At 33.3% G+C, this 12,268-nt stretch overlaps 1 protein-coding gene across 2 annotated transcripts; it reads left to right on the forward strand.

Annotated features, from left to right (window-relative positions):
* The first annotated feature begins 1,983 nt into the window (after positions 1-1,983).
* LOC111629345 (RNA-binding protein MEX3B-like) lies at positions 1,984-5,460 on the forward strand. 2 transcript variants are annotated; one of them, XM_023373236.1, is made up of 2 exons: positions 1,984-2,919; positions 3,041-5,460. In XM_023373236.1, the coding sequence occupies exons 1-2, from the start codon at positions 2,704-2,706 to the stop codon at positions 4,274-4,276; spliced, it is 1,452 nt and encodes a 483-aa protein (XP_023229004.1). In that variant the 5' UTR covers positions 1,984-2,703; the 3' UTR covers positions 4,277-5,460. The 2 variants fall into 2 exon arrangements, with proteins under 2 accessions (XP_023229004.1, XP_023229003.1); XM_023373235.1 differs by having other exon boundaries at positions 1,984-2,851; positions 2,973-5,460.
* Positions 5,461-12,268: the final 6,808 nt, after the last annotated feature.

Here is a 12,268-nt window from a genome sequence, read left to right on the forward strand (position 1 = left end):
GAACTTCGAACTTGGTGGTAGCCCGGGGCGGACGAGATGGGATCGCTGGGCGAAGCGGATGGCCAATGATATGATGCCGCGGCGTTCTAGGCGATAACACAGCACAACTCAATAGTCACGACTTTTGACTTAATCCAGAGAAGACTGTCCTTCGACCTCGAATTTCGATTTTTATATGTTTTCTCCCGCTATCCGTATTTCCGATCGGCCCCTCCTCCCATTCCTCCTTTCCGATTGGTCTCTCATTTCGTTCTAGGTGACAACCGAGACCGACTCGGATCACGGGAAAGATCCGTTTCGATGTGTCTATATATACGTTATTGTCGATTATGCTCGGAGATTGTTGATAAAACCACAAGACTCGCGCTCATAATTTAGCCCGTTGTTAGTGTTTTCTGTCGTCTTGGAAGTTTAACGGTCATACGCGATTGTTTTTATATCCTTCAAATCTTTCCTCTTATCCGAAATTGTTTTACTAGATTGATGATTATTTACGAGCGCTCGAGTCAGAAAACCATGATTTTTTTTAATGAAATTACAAGTGTATCGGCATTAAAACAATAAAAGTATATAGTGTATTTTATAATTTAACCAAATTTATATAATCTAGTTTATTAAAGATTTGTTTGTTTATATTTTTAGAATGAAATAACGCAAAAAGTAATCGTAAACATTTTCTCTACTCGATTTTTAGAAGCGTGTGGTTTGGGGCACAACGGGACGGTTTCTCGTAAGGGAAAAGTAAAAGAAAAAGGTAAAGGGGAAGGAAAAAGCAAAGTCTAGTAAAAAAGAAGAACAAGGGGATTATTAGTCGAAAAAAGAAAATACGACCTGCCTTTACTTTACCCAGGCTTACAGTCGTTGATGGTTAACGTTCGCGTGTCTCTGAAAAAAATGGGCTCGTATGTCTTGCGCGGGTTTTGACAGCGACGATCACGATTTCGCGCTGGTTTGCGAGTTTTATAAGCGACAAAACTAATATTTTTCTCCTAATATTTGAGCCTTAATATCATACCTGATTCTGCCCCGAGTGCGGGACGGAACGAGATGTGGGCAAGCTTTTTTTTAATAATTTATTTTTCATACGAAATTATTGGTGTTTTAAAAATCTAATTTAAATAATTATGTGCCAAATATAATAACTAAAGGATATAATGTAATATTTTTATTATTTTTCTTTTATTGTTGACATACTTTTAACATCTTCGTTAGCTACTCCATTTTGCCCCGGGTTCCCATAAATCTGCGCATCATCTTTCGACCAACCGTCGTACTTTCCCTCTGTTATATATAACAAAGTCAGCCAGGAAAGTCATCGTAAATGTCAAGTACAGTACATAGTAAGAAGGCTAAAAAAGTGATTATTTTAGCCCGTGTAATTGCCGGAATTCGTGGACCTACATTTGTTCCAATAATTATTTCTGTGATCGACAGAATTATTCAAAAATGTATCTATTTGAAATCCAAGAGGAAAAGTTTAAATTTTTTCAGCCCTAATTATACGGTAAGTACTGTATACAGTAAATCCTCAGGAGTAGATAGAAGTAATAGTAATTGTATTATTAATAATAGTTTGCAACTCTTGTAATACGTTTTATTTAAATTAACAATGAAATTCGTTTTTCAATATAACCTTTTTAAAGTATTTTTATATTTGTGATACATTTTATAAATTATTCTATCCCACGATATAAATATGAAATAGTGCAGCCCTTATTCTGAAAGCTGAAGAATTTTCAACAGCTGTTGTAATGAACTAGAAATAAATATTTAAAGTGCTTTTTACTGTTTTGTTTTTTTTTTCTAATTCTTATTATNCATAATTATGACTCTGTTGTTACCATATCTTCTAGTACGTATTTACTCATTTTAAAAATGAAAACTTTTCGAAGTAAAACAAAGACTTTATCAGCATATTGTTTAGATTTTATACAGCGATCTGACAATTTTGTTATTTACCGAACGAGTTTTATAATTAAATTTATCTAAAAATGCAATCTTAACGATTTAAAAGTACCATAAAGATTTTAATGTTTTAAAACAAATCTGTTCAGTGTCTAAACGCTTGTAAACACAGAACATCCATTTTCTCTCACAAAAACTAAAAAATTCTTTCCTTTAATGGCCAACTTTTAAAAAACCCTTCTTATTCGCAAATCACCTAATTATTTTAAAAAATGGTAAATTGTTCAATTAATTAAAAAAAACTTTCATCCTTAACGAGACGGAGCCGAGATAAAAATCATTCGCAACTTATTTAATTTATAATTAAAGAAAGAACGGTAATAAATAAATAAAATAAGATAAAAAAGCGACCACGTTTCGAGTCGAACGCTAACAAATCAATTTCAATTTTTCCGCAAACGCCAACTCCACCCTAAGGAAAAAAAACAAGAACCAATTAAAATCCATCCGCCGGCTAATCAGAGCCGATAACCAATAGAAGCGAGGCCGGTGTTAAAATGACCAATGAGCGGAGGATCCGTCGTCACTGTGACGACACAAGTATATCCCGGGCCGAGGGATGATAATTTTGGAGCAGTGCGGCGCGGAAGCTGTGCTGGTTTGCGGCACGGCTGCGGATCCCGTTTGTAGATTAGTTTGGTGTTATAAAGGAAAAGAAGAAAAGAAAAAAAATTTATTTGTCTTTATTTTTATACATTTAAAAAGTTTTTTAATTTCATTTTATAATTACGTCCTGTGATGCCTGCTAGTCTGTTTACCGATATGGATCATCACGGGGGAGGTGTAGAAGAACAGAGAGCCTTACAGTTGGCGTTAGAACTGTCTCTGCTCGGTTTAACGGCGGATAATGACATATCCGCAATAGGTAATGGCTTCGACGTCGAAGTTCGCAACAAGAAGAGTCAGAACACGACGGAATGTGTACCTGTACCCAGTTCGGAACATGTGGCCGAGATTGTAGGAAGACAAGGTTGCAAAATAAAAGCTTTACGTGCCANACGTCGAAGTTCGCAACAAGAAGAGTCAGAACACGACGGAATGTGTACCTGTACCCAGTTCGGAACATGTGGCCGAGATTGTAGGAAGACAAGGTTGCAAAATAAAAGCTTTACGTGCCAAGACAAATACTTACATAAAAACTCCTGTACGAGGTGAAGAACCGGTGTTTGTCGTTACGGGAAAAAAGGAAGACGTGGCGGCAGCTAAGAAAGAGATTCTTTCGGCTGCTGAGCATTTTAGTCAGATTCGAGCGCAACGTAAAAATAATATGAACGGTTCGCTTGTTCCTGGGCCCAATTCTAATCTTCCGGGTCAAGAAACGATCCAAGTAAGAGTTCCTTATCGTGTGGTTGGCTTAGTAGTGGGTCCAAAGGGTGCTACAATCAAAAGGATTCAGCAACAGACCAATACATACATTGTAACTCCAGGCAGATACAAAGAACCTGTGTTTGAAGTTACAGGGATGCCTGATAATGTTGAAAATGCAAGAAAAGAAATTGAAGCTCACATTGCCATGGTTACAGGTGGAATGCTAGATTCACAAGACTTAAAGGATATTTGTGTTAATGACGTCGATTACTCGTTCACAGTAAATATGAATGCGGCAAATGGATTTATTAATTCTGTATCAGAATTAAATTCCGGTTTTACCTATGACAGCAATAATATTCTTTCGGAACATTTCCCAGACTTATATTCTTTTACACCTCCATCTTCCAATGAATCTGTGAAGTTAACAGATATATATTCCCATTCGGTATTTGCAAATGGTTTTACAAATAATTTTGGTTTTTATGATACTGACGAATCTCATAATTATGACTCTGTTGTTACCATATCTTCTAGTACAGCTTGGTCAGAATTTGATACTTCTCCAGACACATTATTCAGCACAGCAGCTTCTACAAGCACTAGCACAACATTTAGTAACTTGAATCATTGCAGTGATCCAGCTACAATTCAGAGTTGTGAAGACGCTTCTCGCATCCACACCGATGCAATGAATGGCAGCATATCTTCTTTTCCATCACTTTCAAATGGAACATCCGTGGGCACAAATGAAATTCTTATCAATAGTTTTCCTACAAATTCTAGTGGTAGTTCTGATAGCAACGCAAGCAGTCCTACTGAAGGAAGAAAAATAAAGAGAGACTGTGTTGTATGCTACGAAAGTGAAGTAGTGGCAGCACTCGTTCCCTGTGGTCACAATATGTTTTGTCTCGAATGTGCCAATCGTATCTGTGAAAAGCCAGGCTCAGAATGTCCAGTATGTCGTCAGTTAGCATCTCAGGCTATCAGAATCTATTCTTAAAATTTGTGCATAAGGCACCTTTTTTTATATAGTTATTAATTAGTCTGTGATTATATCACTTCTTTGATTCATTATCACATGACCAGTTTAGACTTTTTCCTATTAGAGAACATACCGCAATATGGCTTGACTTAGAAATAGTCTTTAAAGACTTTTCAACATTATTATAAAAAATATCTAAAAGTATTAAAAAAAGTACAGATGATTTTATTCTTTGATGTAAAATTTATAAGTAAAAAAAATTATATATATATACTTCTTACTAAACAAATTTTTGACAAATGTAGTGATTACCAAAATGCACATAGCTTGGTTGCTGTTTTAAATCTTAAATAAAAGTTGCTTTTTAAAAATATTCTATTCATGTTTTAGTCAGTTCCTACATATATTCACTGTTGTGATTTGTATGGGGGCTTCTATGCTTGAAAATGTAAACTATTATAGATTTTAGTATTATTTTAATATTGTTTAGTAATGGTTATTTTTAATATATTTATGTTGTTTGTATATGTAGGAACAAATGTTATTTTATGCTATATTTTTCAATGTTTATTATAAAACAGAGTTAACATTATTTTTCATGTAAAAAATGTGGAGGCAAGAACGAGTGTTTGTTGTCAAATGTTATTTTATTGTAGTCTTCCATTTTTTTTTTGTTTATCTACAAACCTATGCACATGGGTTTTGCCATATTTCTTTATCTGTTCTATATCATTATTTGCTGTGATTTCCATAAAACATCTTTCTTATGCAATAATTGGAGAGTGGAAAGATACCAATCTCCAGATATGCAATTTCTTGTCATTTTTAAGTATGAATTGATATTATGATGGACTTAGCGATGTTTTGTGCTAGATCTGACATCAAATGCTGTAAAAAAATCAAATTTATTTCAGAAATGCTCACACATTTTACAATATCAGTATTGCTACTATTTATAAAGAATGCTAATATAATGTTGCCTTATTAGGAGAATATTTATGTGAACAATAACTCATTCTTTAGCTTAATAATTTTAATAATTATGACCAGTTGTGTATTCTTGTAAACCAAGTCATTTTCTTGGAGGATACAGAGCTGCAATAGATTTACCATAAAAGAAAAAACTTTAGTGTTTTCAATTCTACATACAAATGGTTTATAAAACTATTTAAAAAAGAGAGAGAAAAAAAGGAATTCCAATTTGAAATTATTCCCATATATTTTATTATTCAAGTTTTAAATATTAATGAACAAATGTATTTTGGATTTCAAATAAACCATACCTCTGGGTACATACAAATGGTTTATAAAACTATTTAAAAAAGAGAGAGAAAAAAAGGAATTCCAATTTGAAATTATTCCCATATATTTTATTATTGAAGTTTTAAATATTAATGAACAAATGTATTTTGGATTTCAAATAAACCATACCTCTGGGTACTTAATTAGTGTAATTAAAGGTAAGTACTGTACGTGTCGTATTTTTGTGTTTTACTGTGTAAGGCCACAGTACGATAGAGACAAAAACGTATATGAAATGAGAATAACAAATATTGTTGTACGGAACAAAAAAGGCATTAATAATTAAAACGATCTAGAAGAAAACTAAAAATGGAATACGGGAAGTGAGCCTACATATCATATATTAAAAGAAATGTTACGGGAATAGAGGAAAAGAGGATAATTTTTACTACAAAGAAGAAACAAGAACTATTTTCCCGGGTTTTCTCTCTTATTTCAATTGTAATTTGGTTAATTGAGCAGGTGTCTGTCTATATACTATAATTGTACTTTAATACTTCTTGTGAAGTAAACGAAGTAATATCGTCATATTATATTGATAATTGTAAACTAAATTATTTCTCATTGAAAGTTTAATTGCAATGTTAACGATTGATATCAAGCTGTTTTTTTGCGGAGGATATAAAATTCCATTGAAAATGGCCAGACAGTCCCAAATGCAGTCGGTGACGATATTTAGTTTTCGTGTTTGTCACGGCCGAAAATCCGCTCTCGCAGACGTATGTTGTGCAAAATGGTAGAAAATATTTTATTGCCGCTTCGCTGACACGATAGTGATGATAATTGTACAATTAACACAAATTGTGTTTATTTTTCTCGTTTATGTATTATTTTGTTTCTCGCGTAAGAATTTCATTTAGGTATTGTCACAAATGCATTTTTTGATGAAATTTCGAGAATATTTTTAGTTATAAATAAACGAATTTGTACATTCGACATCGTATTATAAATTGCCGAATTTTTGATGGTCCACCCATTATTTTTTTGATTGCTTCATCTCATGCATTTAAATTTTAAATCGACCGATTTTAGATTGCCGCGCGTACCCCCAGGGGTACCCGTACCACTAATTGGGAACCATTGTTCTAGTGAACAGCACGATGCACGTAACTCTCTCAGCTCGCAACTCCACTGTTTACTATTGAAAAACTCTTATTTGTATTCTTTTTGGATGTTAGATGAGACAATTACTAGAATTAGTCCGATAACGTTTTTTACTTTATTATTATGGAAAAACAACAATAACACTCTATACACTGACTGTTAATTTTAACACAAATTAAAAATGACAGAGCCGAATGGAATGTGCAATTGTTTCAGTTTACAAAAGCCTATTTCTCTTCAATAGACAGCCCGATATAATTTATTAGAATAAATATGAGAAAATTCGTTTTCTTTTAAAAATATTTTTATAATTCTGACAAAACAGGAAAAATTAACCCGAATTAACGAGTGACTGTAATGAAGAGTGAAAACTCTGCAACTGTTCGAATAATCCGAAGCAAAAGTTCTAAATTCTTGAATATTTATCAGGAATAATTTGAAAACAAAAAGAAATTAATTCCATTTTATAAAATAAAGTACACGTCATAATTGGAAAAGTTGTGTAATAGAACAGAAACGAAAGGTTATAAACTTATGTTTCGATTACGTAGTCGATGAGAGATTTGTGTAAAAACTCTGGTAAAACGATCTCGGTCCTCGACACCACTTCCGTATTCTGCAAATTGTTTATGGAAAATCCTATACAGTATCTTCCTATAACCTATAGGACACGGGTTCCCAACCTATGGGTCGCGACGGGTTTTCTGTGGAGTCGCCAACTTATGCAGTAAACTAAAACAAAATTTTCACTATAATGCAATATTTATTTTTAATGGTGTCTTGAAGTTTGAATAATTTCATATATTTTTAAAAAAATAAAATAAGTGTAATCTGGGTAGGCTATTCTGTTACAGTTGGTTGAAACATGTGTTGAGAGTTTTGAGAGGAATAAATTAAATGTTGAGAATGACATGAGGTTGGCGTTAACAAAATCTCACCCGCGAATTTTGAGGCTGGTTAATAATACATGCAATTTCAACCATCTCATTAAATTAATTATTAAACATAATTTAAAGTAAAATTATACAAAAAAACTAATTTCATTGTCTTTTTAATTACCTTATTAAAAATACCTTTTTCAATTGTATCGAGGTCGCGGGTCACTTGGCTTTTATAAAAAGGGGGTCGCCACTCGAAAAAGGTTGGGAACTGTTGCTATAAGACCTAGAGAAGCATTTCATTCTACTTTGGAAAATTGCAACAAGGAAGTCGAAAACTTTTGATTTTGTTATATAATGTATGATTAATCGCGTCATTGTTCTTTTCTTTTTACCGACAAATAACATTATTTTATGGATTCGAGCATCGTTCGCAAATACTTTTTTAACCGTACAGATCGCGACTCTCAGTTTCAGTTCACTCTCCAATTCCGCATAAATACAAATTAAACGTGTTAAACTTTGATAATAACAGTCGGTAAATTCAAATACAGAATTATCGGGAAAAGTAACGTTGAAATTTAAAACGAGTAGACAATTCCCAATGCAAATTTACTGCGAATTCTCGTCGACAGCCTTTCACAATAAACTGTAAGACTGTTTCCGGATAAATAAATATGATAAAAAGTAATAGAAATTTTTAAAGTTTTAATATTTACGAACCTTAAATATCGTGAGTGTAGGGGGTTTGGAAAAGGGGCAGAAAGTGAACAATACGATATTTATCATCATTACGTCGGATATCAATAAAACGTTTTCCCGAAAGGAAAGAAAGTTCTGTGAATTGTTTAAAGTAAGGAAAATAAAATGCATTTTGTATAGAAATTACAAATAGATGGAAACTTTTTAAATTAATTTTTTCTGTTATTTTAATTTCGTAAATAATCAGTGCTGTACGAATGAAGTTTTTTCCGGATATGAGTGTATACGGAGCAGTTCATGGCGTCATCGCGACTTGTACAACTTCGTGTAAACTCTGTTTACTTCTTCGCAATAAAATTTTTTCTGTTTATATAATTGTTCTTGATGTAAGGTCTTTAAGAGAAACTATACTCTTCCGTGTATTCTAACAGAAAGTATGGCGATCGGCCAAAAATTCCCCATAATATGTTGTTATTTTGGATTCGTGGATCATTAAAAATTCGAAAAATACAAATTATTTAGGGAAACTTTTTCTGTATGTGTGAATATTAGTGTTTGGAGTACACAATTTTATCAAATATTTACCCCCTTTCAAGCTCAGTAACTCCTATATCTTTTGTTGATCATCTGTGAAGTTTTGTATATGAGAAGAATTGACGGTTTTAAACTTTGGTGGTGAGAAAGGAGGGTCGCGCGTCGAATCTCGAGTGTGTTCGTATACATTTTGATGATTTTACTTGTTATTAACAATTGCAAGTTTTTAAAATGAAATTGTTCGCTAATCTAACACAGATTTAAATTTTTTGTCGAAAAAGTGAGGCAACTCGAATAAATATACGTAAGAATTATTATATTTTTTATATTTCTGTACAAGGTTTACGAGGAAAATATTACATTATTAATAATACGCCGATAATACAAACTAATAATACTGTACGCTGATTGGTATTAGTTTTCATAAAAGCGTGCAAAGTATATCGTCTTTCTTCACCTCGCGCACCAAATAACCTTGCACAGGCAGATTTACTATCGGTGCTATTATTAAAACACGTGTCATAAACATTTATAAAAGTCCATTGTTTCGTTTTTAATTGTGAGGGGACATCGACTTACAGCAGAGCATCGTTAAATATAGGTGTCGATAGGTCATCGTGTACCAGTGCATAAGATTTTATATCGTGCGTGTTCGTCCTGGGGCTCTCGATTTTCTTGACGAAGCGTAGAATTTATTTGGAGTTTCACCGAGAGAGTTTTACCTTCCTAAATAAATATACGTCATGTATAAAACTCCTATATACCAGTTGTAACGTATAGGAAACATAAATTTGTGATGTACAGAAGAATAGATTATAACTCGCTGACATCCGCCCATTTAATCAATCAAGCTTGGACGAATAACTTATGCAAAATCAAAATCATACTTCTCGTTTGTAAGTAAATTATTAGGCTAATATAATATTAGTTCGAATATGATCATAGATTAGTTAAACAGAAGTATGCGTGTAATATTTGTTTAACACACATCAGCAAAGTTTAAAGGTGGATGTCGGGCATTCAGCAATGAGATATTTTTAAAAAGTAACTTTTATATTACTAATTTTAATAAAAAGGTAAATGGCTTAATTATAAAGTAGGGATAAGTTTTTTCAAATATTAGAAATGCCAAAAAATTTTTATGAACTCAGACCCCATCCATGTATTTCTCTACTCCATCGAAATTTTACCACCAGAAATCAATAGCATCGATACCCGTTACATACAAATGACCGTGCTAAATTTAGTTTCTAAATCTCTACCCCATCCTCACATATTAAACGTAATAGACGCCAACACACAAACGCACGTGTCCACGCAAATTTTTACCTGTAGTTTTAATTGTTTTGGGTCCAGGGAAATCCGAAGACGTGAAATTTGCAAAAAATCGGATTGCGAAATTTAACACAGTTCCGATACTTTCCCTTGTTATATAAGACACAGCCAAAATATTAATTAATAAGTAACGTTTTACGTAGTTCATTTCCTGAAAAAAGGCTCTCTTACGAGCCTTCTAAAGAGAGCTTTAAAAAGGGTGTGTTCGTAGCTACTTCGGTAGTTTAACAAATATTTAATTTAAATGATAAACACTGAGGCATTTATATTCTCTTTAATGAATAGAGAAGTTTTTGATTTTGATGACGCGTAGACAATTGTTTAACAACGTCTACCTAAAGAAGAAAAAGGAAATTATTCGTTGTATCGAAAGAGTACAATAAAATCTCAATATTTATGATAAAAGAATTAAATGACGGCAAACGACTATTATTGAATGATTACAGTCAAACCGGTAGCTTTCTTGTTTCGTATCAATTATGGTTATTGTTTAGCCATCTATTGTTTCGATCGATTTGCCTCTACGAATAAATTTTTATTGCATTTCACTCGGCTTAATTCGGTAATAGGCTTTTCCTTTCTCCTTCTTCTTATTACTTTCCTTACCTTTCGGTATTTTATCGCTCAGTCGAACACGTCCCTCTGCGTAAAACATTCAGCAATAATACTTTAATTCCGATGGAATTGAAGGACGGGGCAACAATTATAATAATTTAAGGAAAATGTTTTAGTTTTTCAAGTTTCCTTACAGGTGAGTGTCTTTCTCTCGAAATCGGGATGCCACATTTTTAGAATAATTTCGATTCCTAGACACATTTCGATAGTATTTTGACTTATTTCGGCAAGAATTCAGTTTAACTCGCAATAAAATAACTTTCGCTAACAATTTGCAAATTGTTTTCTAAAAAAAATCGATGCGTAAGCAATGAACGTTCTCTTATTCTCGTGTTTTTATCATATTTATTTTTGACGTGGGATTTTAAGAGCATTTTTGTACTCGTGTATTTTCTAGAAAGTCCTTTAGAAGTGCAAAATGTTTTCCGACTTCCCTCTAGATAAGAGAATCGGGAAATTTCTATTTTTAAAGTTTTAACTTTTTCTCGTCGGCGCATTTTATTTTTTCTCGGTCGTTCACGACGACACGTTACGGTGGCCGAATCTAAGAGGTCGCTAATTTTATTTTAAATGGTTAAAGGATCTTCAACTTTGGGAATTTAGAGTTTAAAATCTTCAAAGTTTAATCACGCTCTTTAGATCGGTCATTTCTAGAATTTACCAGTCTGTCGCATAATTCTTGTATACCTACTAATTTTTCTTATAATACTGTATTTTACATCGGCTCAATAATTACTTCTTGCTGCAAAAATGTAAAAGAAAAATAGGAGATTTCGAATTTCTCGATTTTATTTATTTATGTGGTGTTTGACAAGGATCTATTTTCGGTGGTTTCAATATTCACTCTATGCCATAAAAATTAATGCACTAAGTTGTCGAAATCTAACTAAATTTGTACAGATGTGAGTGTAAAGGTGATATATGTAAGTGATTACAAAATGAAAGCGAAAGGATCATTTATTGTAGGATAAACTACAAATGGAAGGAGTAGAGTTTCCTCCTCCATTCTGCATCTCCTCAAGTTTGTTTATCAGGTTAAACATGGCTTGGATAGGGCTAGATGTAGGTTCGTTGGAAGCACACCTCCACACTCAAGACAGTCAGTATATACATTTTATTTACAAATTTATACAAAGTATACAAGTTTGAAACACAGGATACACAAAACGTGATGCCTCGCTTTCCAGTTTGGCCTTGGGGAAACCATTAAATCTTCGAAAGATCTCGGTCGGTTAGTGGATTGGCTCTATCTGCACTGTTCGTCTTTATCTCAGCACTTACACGTCCTTGAGATATTCTGCAGAGGAGTATGCTCTTGTGAAAATCCGGAATTCGACGAAAATCTTTTTTCGATTTCGTCATGCATATTTCAACAACTGCCGTTGTTGATTATCTTGTACTTTCTTAGAACTTCTCATTTTGTATGTTTTCGGCGGCGAAAGCGACGCTTTCCCGTTATACCTCGACCCCCGGCCGTGCGCTACCGTTTTAATATCGGAATTGACGGCCGAATCAGGAAGTCGTCTTCAGTTCCTCTAGG

The sequence above is a fragment of the Centruroides sculpturatus genome, unplaced genomic scaffold, assembly GCF_000671375.1.
Source record: "Centruroides sculpturatus isolate CEXI.00-Female unplaced genomic scaffold, Cexi_2.0 scaffold395, whole genome shotgun sequence".
Lineage (NCBI taxonomy): Eukaryota > Metazoa > Arthropoda > Arachnida > Scorpiones > Buthidae > Centruroides > Centruroides sculpturatus.

Coding starts and splice junctions, on each gene's coding strand:
- LOC111629345 (XM_023373236.1), top strand. CDS start 2,704: ATGCCTGCTAGTCTGTTTACCGATATGGATCATCACGGGGGAGGTGTA. Junction 2,920..3,040: donor GTTCGGAACATGTGGCCGAG/ATTGTAGGAAGA, acceptor CATGTGGCCGAG/ATTGTAGGAAGACAAGGTTG.